The 17,923-nt window shown below is 38.6% G+C and overlaps 2 protein-coding genes across 5 annotated transcripts in view; one reads left to right on the forward strand and one right to left on the reverse strand.

Annotated features, from left to right (window-relative positions):
• The window catches only part of sobpa (sine oculis binding protein homolog (Drosophila) a), a 41,904-nt gene extending 33,095 nt beyond the window's left edge, over positions 1–8,809 (reverse strand). The window contains exons 1-2 of one of the 4 annotated variants that reach the window (XM_077236669.1): positions 8,454–8,745; positions 242–313 (exon numbers count right to left, since the gene is read on the reverse strand). In XM_077236669.1, coding sequence (XP_077092784.1) covers positions 242–313; positions 8,454–8,549 — 168 coding nt within the window. In that variant the 5' untranslated portion in view covers positions 8,550–8,745. Of the gene's footprint in view, positions 1–241; positions 314–8,453 lie in introns of all 4 variants that reach the window. The other 3 variants (XM_077236668.1, XM_077236670.1, XM_077236671.1) reach the window with 3 other exon arrangements.
• An 8,441-nt stretch (positions 8,810–17,250) lies between these two features.
• The window catches only part of pdss2 (prenyl (decaprenyl) diphosphate synthase, subunit 2), a 35,187-nt gene continuing 34,514 nt past the window's right edge, over positions 17,251–17,923 (forward strand). The window contains exon 1 of the mRNA XM_077236649.1: positions 17,251–17,818. Within this exon, the coding sequence (XP_077092764.1) occupies positions 17,598–17,818 (221 nt within the window). The 5' untranslated portion in view covers positions 17,251–17,597. The remainder of the gene's footprint in view (positions 17,819–17,923) is intronic.

Below are 17,923 nucleotides of genomic sequence, written 5' to 3' on the forward strand. Positions count from 1 at the left end.
AGTGTTCGCAGACAGTACACTAATACTCTAATGACTGGTAGTTGACATGTAGTTGCAATTTATTGTAAAATTACATTAAACATATTTTTTTTCCCCCGTCTGTTCTGAAATCTCAGTGTATTCATCTCCAAGACATACAGTAAATGAGCATCTAAACATTCAGATATGTATTTATTTCCATATATGTATTGTTTATTTTTGTCAGCTTTTCTGTTTAAGTCAATCTGAGGGAGGCTCTCACCATCAAGTAGGGCGAGTTGCCATGGAGATTGCCTGCCTGCCCCGCCCCTGGGAGGGGCCGATTGGACGGGACCTGATGAGACACGAGTCAACAACTGTCAATCAAACATAGAAACTGTCAGTCAATCGCATTAAACTGTCAAGCAGCACAGGCCTCTATTGTTCTTTGTTGTCGGATACATACCTATTTAATGTAGTTTGGATGGGCTTTAACATTTGCTATAGTAAATCACCACATCGTACAATAACAATTTTACTCTCCAGTGTAAACTACTACACTACAATAATAAACATACACACACATATGATCTAAAAGAAAACAGGCCGAATGAAGAATTCACTCTAATTGAGGGATAATAAAGAAACAAATCATTTTTCATAACTCTTGAATAGTGTACAGCATATATAAAGCACACAGCACATGTAGTTGAACAGCTCTTCTCCACTTCTCCCCTGCACTTTCTCTGCATGGCCACCAGATGTCTGTCCTGCCCCTGCCTCTGGTCTCTGTAAGGTGAGGCTTCTGTTTTAGGATCGAGTTCACAAGGTCAGTCACAAAGCAGTAATCACACCCTGTCCACAGGAAAACCTCCTAGACAGTATCAGCACAGCACAGATCAATCTAGAATCACCTGAGCTCGCTCTAAAGTGTTTTAGGGCACTTCAGGAGTCCTGATTGTCTGGGAACACCAGCTGAGCTGAGTTTAGAGGTGCCCAGATTTTCCTTAAGAGGGCTGACCTGACTTGCGGTGTTAACAAGTTGTATATGTATACAGTACCGGTCAAAAGTTTGGAAACATTACTATTTTTTATGTTTTTGAAAGAAGTCTCTAATGCTCTTCAAGCCTGCATTTATTTGATTAAATACACAGAAAAAATATTATTACAATTTAAACTAATAGTTTTCTATCTTAATATACTTTAAAATATCATTTATTTCTGTGATGTAAAGCTGAATTTTCATCAGCCAGTACTCCAGTCTTCAGTGTCACGTGATTTTTCCAGAAATCATTCTGATATGCTGATTTATTATCAATGTTGGAAACAGTTGTGCTGCTTAATATTTTTTTATAATGAAACTTTTTTTCAGGATTCTTTGAGGAATAAAAAGTTAAAAAGAACAGCATTTATTTAAAATAGAAATCTTTTGTAACAACGTACATTACCGTTCAAAAGTTTGGGGTCAGTATTTGTTTTTTCTTTCTGTTTTGAAAGAAATTAATACTTATATTCAGCAAGGATGTGTTAAATTGATAAAAAGGGATAGTAAAGATTTATATTGTTAGAAAAGATTTCTATTTGGAATAAATGCTGTTCTTTTTAACTTTTTATTCATCAATGAATCCTGAAAAAAAGTATCATTATAAAAAAATATTAAGCAGCACAACTGTTTCCAACATTGATAATAAATCAGCATATCAGAATGATTTCTGAAGGATCATGAGACACTGAAGACTGGAGTACTGGCTGATGAAAATTCAGCTTTGCACCACAGAAATAATTTATATTTTAAAGTATATTCAAATAGAAAACCATTATTTTAAATTGTAATAATAATATTTCACATTACAGTTTTGTTCTGCATATTTGATCAAATAAATTATTAATAAATGCATATGTATATATATATTTATATATATACATATATTCACTTTGAAAATGTATAATTCTATTTATTAGAGAGGGAGTTAAATGGTTAGTTCACCCCAAAATTCACCCATTTTCATACAAACAGCATCAAACCTCAAACGTGCTGCGTAACACACGAGAATGAATCTCATTCGTTCTCGCACGTCAAGCGAACATGTTTAAGCTTCCGTTTACCTCGACTGATTTGTGATTTGATGAATGTTTATATGTTAAATTAAACATGTTCATCATATAAAGTGATCATGTCTCTTCAGAAAATTTTGGACTAAACCGCTTAATTGAAATGGATTAGTTTTACGATCTCTTTATGGACTTTTTGAAGCGTCAAAGTGGTAGTTCCGAAGCTGTCAATCGAGGGACAGAAAGCTCTCAGATTTCATTAGAAAGATCATAATTTGTGTTCCGAAGATGAAAGAAAATCTTACAGGTGTGGAACGACATGAGGGTGAGTAATTACAGTAATGACAGAATTTTCATTTTTGGGTGAACAAACACTTTAAAAGAATAGAGAGAGAACAAACCGAACAAACCGAAAATTTAAGCACTCTTAAAAATGGAGAAAAAGCTATAAAGTGACACAATAAAAAAAGTGAATGCTGAACTATTCTATCCTTTAAAACTAGAAAGTTTTTTAGTGTGTTTTAATCATCCAATCGCAAAGACAATGCATTCACGTGACCAATAAAAAAACGAATATGTTTAAAAAATGTTGTTACAAAGCACAGAGGAAAACTAACAATTTAAAACATCCTCATGTGCATCATTACTGTGTGTTTGTCTTTTTTAAGTGCTGCAGATCAGCATGATTTCTGTCAAATGTTCTGGATTCTGCACTAAATGTCACTCCATTCCATTCCCCGCACCGCACTCCTCCCCTCTGAAGGCCGCCCAATAATTACACATGCTCTGATAAAAACCCAAAAAATCTCAATGAAAAAAAAAGATAGAGTGGGATATTTGCTCCCCTATAGAGACAAAATCAAATCGGACATGTTTGGAGAGACTGAAACATCAGCGAGAAAAGTTACAAGATACGAAGCAGCAAATCTCATTCCCTCTCTGCCGCCTTCCATATCTGTTTGCCGTGATTGTGACGGCGGGGGGAATCGGACACCCTGCGCGCAGTAACAAGAGTAGGTCACTGTACACCATGATAAAATTCCCTCCTCCCTTCACCAACTTTCCCTCTGTCCAACCTCTTTCCCAGTCTTGCTCTCTCTCTCTCTCTCTCTCTCTCTCTCTCTCTCTCTGTCTCTCCTCTCCTCCCAACCCACACTTTTCCATTCCCTTCTTGCTTTTTTCTCTTGTCTCTCTCTCATACTGAATATCACCCTTTTTCTTGCTTCCATACTCTCTCTCACTCTCTCTCTCTCTCTCTCTCTCTCTCTCTCTCTCTCTCTCTCTCTCTCTCTCTCTCTCTCTCTCTCTCTCTCTTTTTCTCCCCCACCACTATGCTCTGCTTTCATTTCCATCTACCTTCCTTGATATTCGATCCGGCCTGTATTCTCAGCTTTCAGTTTTTACAGCTTAGGCTGCCTATTGCTGTATACATTCCTTTCTCTTCTCCCTCCCTCTCTCTCTCTCTCTCTCTCTCTCATCCCCCTCTCCATCGGGGCAATCACCAGCACAGGGCTTATTTTACCATGCTGCACATGAAAGCAGTCGGAGATGAAGGCAACACTGTCTGACGCCTCTTCTCTGTATCTCTCTCGGAGGTACAATCCTCCACAAGACATTGTTTAGAGTCTTCTGTATCTCTGTTGTTCTTACTGTTTGCAATTTTTCTTTTGTCTCTTTTCTTGGAAGTAAGAGAAAAATTAAACAGAGAAATAACCGCACCAAAGCGAGGGACTCCTCATAGTCAGGGTGTGTGTGTGTGTGTGTGTGTGTGTGTGTGTGTGTGTGTGTGTGTGTGTGTGTGTGTGTGTGTGTGTGTGTGTGTGTGTGTGTGTGTGTTGGTGGAAATCTGATACGTGAGAGGGAGAAATTCATAATGCTCGGGTCTCAAGTTCTCACTGAGGCAATAAAAGGGAAGTGCAGAGTAAAACGCAGATTATATTTGTACACACACGCTTTTTAAGTGTTACAGTATGCTTTGTTTGTGCATGTCACGAGTTATTTACATAGGTACCGGCCGTCAAATAGGAAGTGACTGTGAGAAAACAGAGGAGTGAACAATATTCATTCACCTTTAAAGAACAAGCAACTTGACTTCCTAGAGTTTACAGTGGAAAGCATGAACTCAATGAGTTTGGGGAAAGGAAAGAACGAAAAAAATGAGTGAAAGCCGGTAGACGCATTTTGATAATACAGATGGGATGGAAGTATTCAGCCTCGCTGCGATTTTCGACACCTGTTCGCTCATGTATCTCAAACCCCTCAAACAGACCCTTGCTCTAAACCCTCCTCTGGTTACTCTACACCGCATATCAAATTTAGCTTTGATTCCACAGAACCTGATCTGTGTCTGTTGACGCAAATGTTTGGGGAAAAGTTTTGTTTTGTCTCCATGGCTTTGCTGTTTCCTGTTTTTCATTTACATGGGCCATGACACATGCACATTGTTCATCGGTGCGGTTTGCATATGCATGGGACCACCGCCCTCAGCTGTCCCGGTGTCTCTGTGGTCTATCTGCAGGACCTATATGGGGTATGTGCATGGGTTATCTAGGGCACCTGCATGTGTCTGGTGAAGATGTATGGGATGTTGTTGTACGGATGTGACAGCGTATTCTGAATTAGGGAAACCAAACGTAATTATTTAAGAAATAGTATTTGAAAAAATAACATCGATTTTGAATATTGCTTTTTTGAATTTTATGGGAAATATGTCCCACTTAATGCCTAGGTGGTTACGACACTGCTTTTATAGCAGAATCTTTATACACAAGTATATTATTTTTATAGGGTACAGAAAAAAAGATGCAAAAGCCTTAACTGGAGCAGTACCCATTAAAAGATACAACTTTGTACCTTATATATCCCTAAAGGTTGCATATTAGTACCTAAATAGTACATATTACTACCTTCTTAAAGAGTACCACTGCAGTGACAGCTTTTGTACCATTTTTTTCTGAGAGTGTATGATCTTTTAAGTTATCTTTCAGGTAAAAATATGTACATTTCTTAGCTAAACTCTGTAACAGACCAGAAAAACAGAACGTTTAACTCTTAAATGCATAAATGTTTCAACAATCATTATTACATATTTGGGTCTTTAGCGACCCGGATCTATGTTTAACACAGATGGATCTCTACCTGTCGCGATAATATAAAACTCTCCTGATATTAGAGTTACAATTACAATTTTGTTACCTTTCAGTAACGTCAGAGCTCATATCCCAATACATTCAGCATCTGGCTCATATTCACCATCTCAAACATATTCTCAAAATCATTTTCAACGTCTTCAAAATCAATATTTTGATCGCTTACAGCTTCTTCACCAGATCCACCATCAAGTGACAGTGACACTAATATTTGATTGCGTTCAGTATTTTTCCTACATTAAATCGCTGCAGACATTTCAAGTTTTGCTGATGATATTTCCTATTCTTTTGTTTTCTGACTGTGGTAACATGAGTGAAACGTCACTTCATAATTGTGTATCAGACATTGCTACCTTGTGGAATAAAGGTAAATTCACTTATACTTTGATGTCTATCAAAGATTCAATATATATATTCAATTAATCCTTCAAAATGACGTTTAATGGTTAATAGACCCTTAAAACTCAGCGAGTGGCCTGACATTACAAGCATTAGTGTATAACATCAGAGCCAATCTCATACGTCATCATCACATTCTCTTCATAATTCATTTTTGCAAAGAGGCATTTAACTTGCAGAATCCTATCAGATAGATCACAGAATGAGAAGTTTTTTTTGTGGGTGGTTGTCTCTGAAAAACAGTGTTTCAAAAACCTTTGTCAATTGTTTGAGAAGTTCGCATGATGATGAAGCATAGTACATTATAAATGACAAAAATGAGAGGCTCTATCTCAGACTTTATTTGTTTTAAATGTGCGTGTATATGTATATACAGTAGCACTGCTCAGCAGACTCGGCTGATTTGCTGTTAAATGTACATGTTTGTGTATGTGTTACTGAAGAAGGTAGTGCCTTATCACCAGCTATATGTTTTGTCATGGTGTGTGACCATGTTATCATATTATGTATATTCGTCCGACAGTAAGGTGAATTGCTGACAACTGTTGGATGCTGGATGACCTCAGACACTCTATTGGTCTCTGTCAAAATCAAGGCAGAGATCAGTTTTATCCACAGCTCTGTGGTCAAAATGACAACTCTACGGATGAAATGACAGATTTGTGCCTGACTTGTACACACAACACCGCTGACAAGGCCAACACTCACCACAGACCTTTGGAGATGCGCATTGTGCAGAAAATAAAGACTAAACACTGTGTTACAGATTTGAAGTATTGGGAGATATCACTGAATTGTGCATTATAGATTGCAGACAAGAGAAGTGCATAAGTTAACAAGATCTGAAATGTGGAAGCCACAGTCTTTGAATTGAGTTCTAAATGAAAGAAAGTTACTGACTGCCTATACTTCACTCAGGTGACAATTCTTACAGCATCCGTCCACATTTACTCTTTCCAAATTGTATTCTCTTATTTCGTAACCCAAAGCACAGCTTGAGTTGTTTCATCCTCAAGCTCTAAGCAGACAGAATGACAAATTTGTTCATATACATTACTCTTAGTACAATATCAAGTAATGTAAAGGACAAAAAATATTTCAACAAATTGAAGATTATTTGTGCAGCGCGATATTTGTTTCAATTCCTTTCTGTCAAAAACTGATAGTACAAAAATTGATTCCTTATTAAAGAAAAGGTCAGCAGTGTGAAAGACAATGGAAACTCGTTACACATAGGCAGTGATTTATTTTGCTTTGTTCGTTGATAAAAAGCAGACAGAAAAGGTCCTTAACACTCAAAACTTCATGTTCACAGGTCAGATGTGACTTTTTTTTGTCTGAATTAATTTTTTTCTAAATTAATTTTTAGTCTTAAATTCACTTTTTTGATGAGCAGTTTCAATTTCTGAATTAAAATTGATTTTGATCATCATAAACATCTAAGTGGTGCAATTGTCAGAAGACAAAAAAAAAATAAAAGGGTGTCAATCAAAGTTTGACTTTAAAAAATTTTTGGCATAATTTATTACTTTTATTATTATTTCTATAAAAAGCAGTAAATGCAGCATGCAGCGGTTTTGTTGTCATTTGACATAAACAGGAAATGATATCAGAGGGGTTCAGACCCCTGAAACCCCCAATAATTCACACCTCACAGCTCCAGAATAAGTCCGTTTCTGCAAGTACAGCATTGCTGTGTGTGTGTGTGTGTGTGTTTGTGTGTGTTTTAAGGAGACCAGGGAGACGCACGCTTGTATCTCCGCTACAGGTCGATCAATATCTGTCAAATTTAGAGCCCCGGCGGACCGGTGAGCCTCGCGCAGGTTCAGTCAAATAATCACTGACAAGAAAGAAAGCGAACGGAGCGAAATCACCAAAGCCACACACGCGTTTACAGTGACCTAAACACATGATCAGATCAATATTAATAATAATGGAATGCGTCCCTGTTCACCATGATGTTGCTATCAGAATTAATGTAGATTGTTCTGATAAAGAGCACAAATAAAATCTGGCGTTTCCAAAACATTAGGCTGCATGGCAGCGGATGCAAACGCTTCAGACAATGAGCACCACACAACCAGGAGACAAAGCGCCTGTGTGCGCCTTCTAAACATACACACACACGGCTATCCTCAAACAGAAAAAAGTGAAAGAGTCTCCTAGATCTTGAATAAACGAAAACATGATTGCATATAGCAAATACCCACAAAAGGCTTTTTAATGTGCATTTGTCACGAGCAGACAGCGTTCAGTCAGTGTTGAACAGATGCACATCTGGAGTGACCGGCGCTTCCCATCAGAACAGCTGGACAGATGCACCCTTCCAACATGCATTCCGTTTCATTATTGAGTTTTTACTCTGTTCTGATGTTTATGTAGTGTTTAGCAGAGATATAGTAACGCGCTAGTAGTAGTAGTAGTATAGTAACGCAGCAATTTGACGCGGAGACTGACGCACTGGGTTTTCCATCAACTACATTGGAACCAACAAGGGGATTTCATCCTAAACCATCTCGTGATGTGACTGGGAACATTTTATATTTTACGTACATATGATCTTGAAACTCATACAAATATATGTTTAAATAAAACTCAATTCAATATAAAATACAATTTAAAAAAATAATCTCAAGCACTGGAAAGCGAGACCAGAGTAGTCTGGAAGGTGCGTGAATTAAGCTAAAAAAAGAAACGGGAGGAATAATGCCGACCTGTTCTGCAACCCCCCCCCCCAAAAAAAATCAAAGTTAGCTGATTAACCCCAAACACACAGCGCTTGAATGAATCGGTTCTCTATATTCAGTCCGAGGGCGGAGCGGCGGTGCGCTCAACGCATCCAAAAATGACAAGCCTTTATGGGCGCCAGTGAGAGAGAGAGCGCGCACTACCTACCTTCATCTCTGCGTTAATTTCCCTCTTCACGGGGTGAGCTGGCTTTCTGCTCCTCTTGTTTTCCGGAGGTCTTCCCTCTTTCTCCATCTCAGCCATGTTTTCTTTAAATCTCTGTCAATATTTGGGGGTAAAAACCCCGCGGGCGCACGGCACGGAGCGAGGCGGGGCCGTTTCAGAGTTGCGGAGTGGCAGCGAATGGCAGGCGCGCGAGAAGCCCTAGTGAAGTTGATGCTGGTGCTGGTGCTGGTGTTGCGGGCTCACCGTGCCCGGTCGAGTCAGCCATCTTCTGCCTGCTATTTCTCAGCGGTCTGAGCGTAAATAGGATCGAGCCCTCTCGGAAAGCCAACCAAGGGGTTGAGAAAAAAAGAGCGAGCCAGACAGGGGGAGGGGCCTCCACCGCAACTCTATACGGCCACGCTGATCCCGGGAAGGCTATTTCCTCCCCAATTTTCCACAGATCGGTTTTCACTCAGGACTCCACGCGTGGCGGAGGTTGTCGCGCGATAGCAGTGAATAGGTGCCGTTGTCTGATGTGTTATCATTCACCCCGCGCGCGTTATCAGGGCTCCGCAGGGGGTTCTTGATATTGTTGTACGAGACAATTAATGGAAATGAAACAGTCAAGGGGTCCTAATCATTTCCTTTTAATTAAACATCTTTGCCCAGGTGGAATTGTCATAATGGGTTGTATGGTGTTTATGAGAGAGATATCTACAGGTAATTAAAACCCACGCTGGAGTGACAGACAAGAATTTACTGGGGCCAAACAAATGTGTTACAAGCAAGAGAGTGACTTAGCATATATATATATATATATATATATATATATATATATATATATATATATATATATATATATATATATATATATATGCTACATGACCCTTTGACACAAAATTTTGCACCAAAAAGCTCTTAATTTAACTTGTCTAAGGTAATGTTCAATCTCACTCACACACACAAAAGTCAAAAATAGATCTTCACTGAAGCTTGAAATAACCTATATATATATATATATATATATATATATATATATATATATAATATATATATAAACATGGAACAAACATTGTATTAGTATTAAAGACAGGTGAATTTGCAGCAAAATATATTAAAACATTATGAGTGACACATGACTTTTGATGCTAATACGAAAAAGATATGGGAAGTGTTTTATTTTTTACTTTGCTATGCATGATAGCATGGTGAGTTGCATTTGAATATGCCTGTTTAACCTTATTTTTCACCTGCTGTCCTGCAACATTATCAAAACAGACCTGTGACCAATTTTTGGTTCACAAAGTTAAGAACCACTTTGGGGGGCATCTTAAAGTGCACACAGGTCCACCTGCAACAAACAAATCACATTCTAAACCTCTTTTATTTCAATATTTAAGGTAAGGCTGATCTCTTACAGACACCAACCAAACCTGATATTCTGTGAGGAACATGCCAACAACTTTTAACAGAAAGAGTTAATGGACTGTAAAGATGGAGATGAAAGTCACACAGATGATTTTTTGTTTATCTTAATGGAAAAGAAAGAAAAATCTGAATGTTTAACCAAAAATACATCACTCCCAGTTTCCCTCCTTCTCTTTTTTTGCACCTCCAATCCACTGGTGAATTCGCTTTCAAGCATGGCACATGTAGGACACGGTGGCACGAGACCTCCTCTCTCCTCTGGATCGGACCAGAGGCCGTCGTCCTTGAGAGCATATCGACGTCCCGTCCCAGATCACTAGCAGATGCGCGACAGCCTGAATGAGTGCATTGTTTAGCACACACAGCTCTGGCAGCCCCTGCCGAACACTAGCCCATGATAAACAGTTACATTCTAGCAGGGATACTGTTACCCCTCTTGATACTAGAGGAGGTGCTTCAGACCGTTTCTCTAACATCCCAAACTGTGTTTTCTCCAGCGTGGATTGGCTTTCACTCCGATTCGATTCCATAGCTCTTAGCCTTGTGTATCAAGTGCAGAGGAATATGGTTTGTAAACACAAGTAAGGCCCTAATATGCAATGACAAATAAGATTAGAGGATGGAATTCACGTCTCTTGGGAAACGCCTGGTGGAAAAAGTGTGGTCATGAGACAACATTAGCCTTTTCTGTTCTCATTGTAATCCCTGCTTGTTTATATTGTGTGTGCATTGTGTCCGCTGAAGTGTGTGTGAGAGAATGCGTGTGTTAGTGGGTCTCCATTTCAAAAAGATACTTATGGGATTTCTACAAGAGGGAAGTATTACAAAAGGAATTAAAAGTAAATGTAAAACAGCTGGATGGAGAATCCGTTACTGGTTTGTGAAAAATAAACATTCGTTTTACAATCACAGGGACAGATGAAGCTTCTCTCTGAGATGTGTATGTATAACAGTCTCATCCGCCGTAGCATCATATCTTTATTTCACATACACAACACAACTGAATTCCTCCCTTCATTTAAAGTCAGAAACTCACCTTATATTATGTTTAAATGGGACTCGGATCACCCGCATGCAGGCTCTATGCAAAATATAGCTTTCCATTGAAACACACAACAGCCGTCAGATGAGGGTCAACAGATGAGGGAATTCAAGTAAGTACATGTTTGATAAGTACATGCTAGTGGGTTTCCAGTGCAAATAGCTTTCAGTTGTTTAATGACTAGCCAATTTAAATTTTACCTTTAGTTTAAAGAGTTTGTTTGCCCATAAAATCTTTAAGATATTAGGTTAAACTTATTTGGCTTGCTGTCCACTGGAGAGGGGCTCGATGAAGCAGCTTCAACTCAAGCTCTGATATACCCCCCCAGTGGCTAAATGTAGGACCTGATAATTTAAGGGCAAGGTACCTAAGATGAAGGTGGAGTTTGGGGAGGTGGAGGGATACTGGAACAGCTGATGCTAGGAAGAGGTAAGCGGCTGCTTATATACTCTGGCTGTTGATTGAAAGATTAGATTGGCTCACTCCTCCCTAACTTACGTTTAGGAACTTCATTTAATTTTATACTTCTTTAAATTAAGACAACTGGCGCCCAGGTTTTTAAAGATAGTTCACCCAAAAATCATCTTTTACTCACCCTCAAGTTGTTCCCAACCTGTATGAGTTTCTTTCTTCTGTTGAGCACAAAATAAGATTAAGAATGTTGGAAACCAGACTTTTGAAGGTAACTATTGAACTCCGTATAGTACGGAAAAAAAAATACTATGGAAGTCATTACCGTCAACTGTCTGGTTACCAACATTCTTCAAAATATCATCTATTTTCATATTAAAAAAACAAATATATGTTTATGTATTTCTACTATAACCAACTTATATGTTTTTCCACGAATCCCTTTTGATGCACTGAGGTCTACCATTATACCAGATACCATGGTTGAACAGGATCTTTCAAACATATCACAACAGTTTGCTGTCTTGGTTAGGCTATCTCCAGTCCCATAAAGACAACTCTATATAAAGACAAATGTTGCTTGTGAAGTTTCTGTTTGATTAAATTACCTCTTGGAGTACAACAGACCTCTTAATTATGTGATGATTACAGTTTTAATTTGTTAATTAATCATAAGTGACAACAATTGAAAGAATGACTGGGATTAGATCGAAGAGACAAATGAAGCTGTGAGCAAACACTCTACTGCAGCAAATAAAGAACGACAGGTGAACTGAACATGGAGACCCAAAAAACAGAGCTCTGCAGGAATCATGTTGCAGATGGTTGGTTATTTGTGTTGATATAATTTCAGATTGCCATTAGAAACATCAATGTTTTGAACTTGTAGAGTTGTTTGTTGGCAAATGAGCAGAAGATTTTATGCAAAATGTTAAGGTTGTGAACATAATAGGGCAGTTGACATATCAGAGACGTAATAAGTACATTTCTGAGGCTGGGCTGATTTGGTTCCTGGTTTATGCACCATGTTGCTCCAGCCTAGTCAGATATTGAAAACTCATAACTGTTTTATTGATCCACTGTTAAGAAATGATATTATTTATATCAGTAATGATAAGGGCATCTACCAGTGTTACCATACAGTTTTTTGGTAAATAACTTCTTAGACAGTTCCTTGTAAAATATCTGAGGGGTATTTGGGGGAATCGAAGATTCATGTGCCATGTGTTGTTGATTAAAGTGATGCAAACTAGTCTTAAATAAAAGGTCGAATTTATTGAATTTCAAAGGGAGAGGAGAGCAGAGAGGCCCTTAATTTCTTCTCTTTCTGTCAGTCTCTCTCTCTGCCCAAAGCAGCATGTGTGAATATGTAATCACATTGGAAGTTCTCTGCTAAACATCTTCCTGCTTTTAAAAGTGTCCTTCAATTTTATCAAACCTATAGGTTCTTTTTTCATGTTTACAAAATTAGGCGATGTGGCATTGTGGTTAACATTGTCAGAAAATTGCCAGTTTGATCCCCGCTAAAAGCAAGCCACAGGTTTGCATTATACTCTTAAACAGGCGGATCCACGTATACGGCAATAATATATATATATATATATATATATATATATATATATATATACACACACACACACACTGAACAAAATTATAAATGCAACACTTTTGTTTTTGCCCCCACTTTTCATGAGCTGAACTCAAAGATCTAAGACTTTTTCTATGTATACAAAAGGTCTATTCCTCTCAAATATTGTTCACAAATCTGTCAAAATTGGTGTTAGCGAGCACTTCTCCTTTGCTGAGATAATCCATCCACCTCACAGGTGTTGTATATCAAGATGCTGATTAGACAGCATGATTATTACACAGGTGTGCCTTAGGCTGGCCAGGCAGCATGATTGTTGCACAGGTGTGCCTTAGGCTGGCCACAATAAAAGGCCACACATCTCCTTTACATAGTGTTGATCAGGTTGTTAATTGTGGCCTGTGGAATGTTGGTCCACTCCTCTTCAATGGCTGTGGGAAGTTGCTGGATATTGGCAGGACCTGGAACACACTGTCGTATACGCCGATCCAGAGCATCCCAAACATGCTCAATGGATGACATGTCCAGTGAGTATGCTGGCCATGCAAGAACTGGGATGTTTTCGGCTCCCAAGAATTGTGTACAGATCCTTGCAACATGGGGCCATGCATTATCATGCTGCAACATGAGGTGATGGTCGTGGATGAATGGCACAACAATGGGCCTCAGGATCTCGTCACGGTATCTCTGTGCATTCACAATGCCATCAATAAAATGCACCTGTGTTTGTTTTCCATTACATACGCCTGCCCATACCATAACCCACCGCCACCATAGGCCACTCGATCCACAACGTTGACATCAGCAAACCGCTCAACCACACGATGCCATCTGCCCTGTACAGTGAAAACCAGGATTCATCCGTGAAGAGAACACCTCTCCAAAGTGCTTACGCCATTAAATGTGAGCATTTGCCCAGTCAAGTCGTTTACAATGACGAACTGCAGTCAGGTCGAGACCCCGATGAGGATGACGAGCATGCAGATGAGCTTCCCTGAGACGGTTTCTGACAGTTTGTGCAGAAATTCTTTGGTTATGCAAATCGTTTTTTGCAGCAGCTGTCCGAGTGGCTGGTCTCAGACGATCTTGGAGGTGAAGATGCTGGATGTGGAGGTCCTTGGCTGGTGTGGTAGGGAAATTAACATTCAATTTATGGGCAACAGCTCTGGTGGACATTCCTACAGTCAGCATGCCAATTGCACGCTCCCTCAAAACTTGCGACATCTGTGGCATTGTGCTGTGTGATTAAACTGCACATTTTAGAGTGGCCTTTTATTGTGGCCAGCCTAAGGCACACCTGTGCAATAATCATGCTGTCTAATCAGCATCTTGATATGCCACACCTATGAGGTGGATGGATTATGTCGGTAAAGAAAAAGTGTTCACTAAGATTTAGAGAAATTTGTGAACAATATTTGAGAGAAACAGGCTTTTTGTGTACATTGAAAAAATCTCAGCTCATGAAAAATGGGGGCAAAAACAAAAGTGTTGCGTTTATATTCTTGTTCTGTGTGTGTGTGTGTGTGTGTGTGTGTGTGTGTGTGTGTGTGTGTGTGTGTGTGTGTGTGTGTGTGTGTGTGATTATACTTAATGGCATTAAATGTAAAAATGCCCAAACATACATTGCAAATATAGATGATCTAAATATGTTGCTGCCTCAAAATTAAGGACAATCAACTTTGTTGTTTGTTTATGTTTAAATTTCAACGACATTAAACTGTCTTAAAAATTAGTTGAATCTTGTATAACTTATAAAAAGTTGAAAATTGCTTAACTTATTTTTATAAAAGCAGCTCTATTAAATATTTATCATATTTCAAATATGCAAGATTGTTTTTTTGCTGCACGTTTACTGATTCTTGATCAGCTTCAAAAGACTAAACGAAAGATGCCCTGCAATTGAGATAGCAAAAGTGTACCAGATCACATAATCATTGTGACCCAAGGCATCAGTTTACCAGACTGAACTGGGCTAATGATCTTAATCTTTTAACTTCACTGTATTATATCTTATAGCATGAAATATAGTATGGAAGGTAATAGTTTAGTTCAATTGAAGTACATTATGGATTTTCTCCTTCCTTTAAGGTTGATAAGGCATACTAACTATGTGTGATTATATGGTTAGTTGGATTTTATTATTTGCACTTCCCATTGTTTAGCCTGCATGACCCTATAAGAGGACACTTGCGACCCACTTTGTGTTGTGACCCACCCGATTGAGAAACACTGCTCTGTATTGCATGCTTTAGAGTGATTATTCTGGATTTGTGATAATCCCCATATTGAGATCATGCCAGTCAAATGAATCCCATGGGATAACAACTTCAGCTGTATCAACTGTTAAAAGCCAGGAGGGAATTTCACTTAAGCGCAAGAACTATAATGATGTCAAAAGTTACTTTTTACACAACCCTGAATTGTGTAATTGAAGGACAATATTTTGGATACTGCAGCCTTTGTTGGGAAATTCACGTTTTTGCTCAAACCTATCACAGACGGTGACACTTTTGTGTGGCCACAATGTTACCACTCAAAAAGTTAGTTTTCAGGGTTACTGTGTTTGAAGCAGAAAGGAGTTGACAATGTTATTCTAATATGCATTTTATTAAAGATGTTTTTAAGATGATCTAGTTTTCATTGTTGTTATCAAAGGCTGTATGTGTAATCAACAAGTGTAGTATTTTGGTGCAAATTTAATGTTCAAACAAGACAAATTATGCAGATACCAATATGGACAGGTTAAACAAAATTAAGCTCAAGGTAAACAAAGGTTCAAACTACATTAATCAGTGTAGGCTACTCTGGTGGGTTATCCCTTAATGTCCCACTGAAGTGCCTTTATGCATCATTATTCAATGTGTTAACGTAATTTCCACTGAAACAGGAAGACAGGGCATATCGAACAGCACCTCCCCTTTTTAAAAGAGCCAATAGCATTTATTTTATATCACAGCTCGGCCAGAGCCGTTGAACTTTGTCCTAAGCTCCTCGATATCGCTTTTAAATATAGCAAAATATATAATGTGTGAACGCTGCGGCAGTTCGCATGACACTAATGTGAAACCATTCTCCCCAATGTAGAAAATAGTAAATGTGTGAAAAAGTGACAGATTTTATCTGCAGCTTCAGCGTCTGTTTATAATGTAGGGGGCGGGATGCTTTAGATTTTAGAGAGCCTTTGATTGGACAGAAAATCTGATGAGAAGCTGAAGTGCAGAGGGATGTCATTAAATCATCGATCCATATTGGTGGAAGTGAGCGACTTTATATATGCTTATATAAAAAAATATATATGCTTTATAGCTTCTAAATGCGAATTGTGTCATTGTTTCAGAGCACATTAGCTTATAGATACCAGTAATGCTAACATATTCATACTAAAAGCCCAAAAATCTTTTGATTTCATGGGGACTTTAATGTCCAATGTAAAATAAGAAACACGGATATAAAACCTTGGAAAGATTGCTGTTTCAACCGATTCAGAAAACGAAAAATTTATTTATTTAAGAAATTAAAAACTTTTTTTCTTTAGCCAGATACCAAAATGTATAGTCTCAAGGGCCCAGTCCCAAATCGCATATATTATCTGTCCTAAATAGTATTCGAAAATAGAATTAGTACTCCCAAATCATAGTATGTTGAAATAAGTGTTCCAAAGATACCTGGATGGTCTACTATTTACGGTCAGAATCCGAAGTGCAGATCGATGCACACTCTAACGGCTAATATTGACCACAACCCATTGCGCGTAGGACGAGGATTCGGTTAGAACTACAAACATGAGTGTTAAAAAACTACAGACATCGAGGACGCGCGAGTCCGGCGGTTAATTAGAGAGGTTTCAATAAAGGGGTTTGATTGAGTGATTAATTATCAGTATCTAACCTGACGAAAATGTATCCAACGTTGTCTACATTATATTGCATCTGCAGCAGCATTGTGAACTTTTGTAAAGATACCCATTATTACCTTTTAAATGCATCATTATATTCAAATTGAAAACACATGAGGAGAGTATCCGCATGAAAGACCCACGACTGGCAGATGAAAAGTGCTCTCTGAAACGGTAGGAGATCAAATTAGATTGAATGGAGGATTTTAACTGTGACAAGATGATTGACAGAGCAGTATTGTGACAGGATGCACGTGATAGTTATCCTATGTCCCAAAGCTTGCCTACTCTTTTGATACACACTCAAAAGTATGTACGTTTTCTTCACAAAAAGAGTACATACTTTTAGGTCGTAGTAATTAGGTGAATTGGGACTGGGCCAATGTTTTGTTGAAGAGGGTTATGGTGACGAAGGGGTTAATCGAGCAGTCTTTACGACAGACCGTAAACTGATTAGTAGAAGATGGCGACCCGGTGCAGCTGTCAAAACGTGAGAGTTTAATTTCGCAGAACAGGACACTCTATAAAGAGCACAGGCAATCGGGTTGGACAAATGTACTTGAATTAACCAGAGACCATCGCTCGATCAGCGAAGGAGACTTCTATGTAGAAGAAAATGCAGTTTTCTTCTATAAGGAGGTGACATTGGGGAGGACAGAGGCGACTGAATTTGACACTCAAAGTGAAAGAAAGTGTCAGATTCCTGATGTGAACTTATCTGAAAGTACCAATGAACATTCATGCATTTAAATAACTAGTCTATTAGTTTGATTTGTTTTAAAAATGGCTTGGCGGCTATCTAACATTGGACGGAGGCATCTGAGTATTTTCTCCAACCCTTCTCCCTCTAACTGGACTAAAGTGGTGTCTGATGCGGAAAAGATCGTAGGATATCCAACTTCATTCATGAGTTTACGCTGTTTACTAAGTGACGAGCTCAGCAACGTGGCCATGCATGTTAGGAAGCTTGTGGGAACGAAACATCCTCTGCTAAACACTGCCAGGTACTGTGTTTTATTCATGACTGTCTTCTGGCCACCAGACAGAAAGACTTGACAGTTTTTTCAACATTCATATGAAACAGAGTTGGTTATAATAAATATTATTAC

This window comes from Siphateles boraxobius, unplaced genomic scaffold (genome assembly GCF_051911475.1).
Source record: "Siphateles boraxobius isolate OS27281-9 unplaced genomic scaffold, OSU_SipBor_1 20, whole genome shotgun sequence".
Classification (NCBI taxonomy): Eukaryota; Metazoa; Chordata; class Actinopteri; order Cypriniformes; family Leuciscidae; genus Siphateles; species Siphateles boraxobius.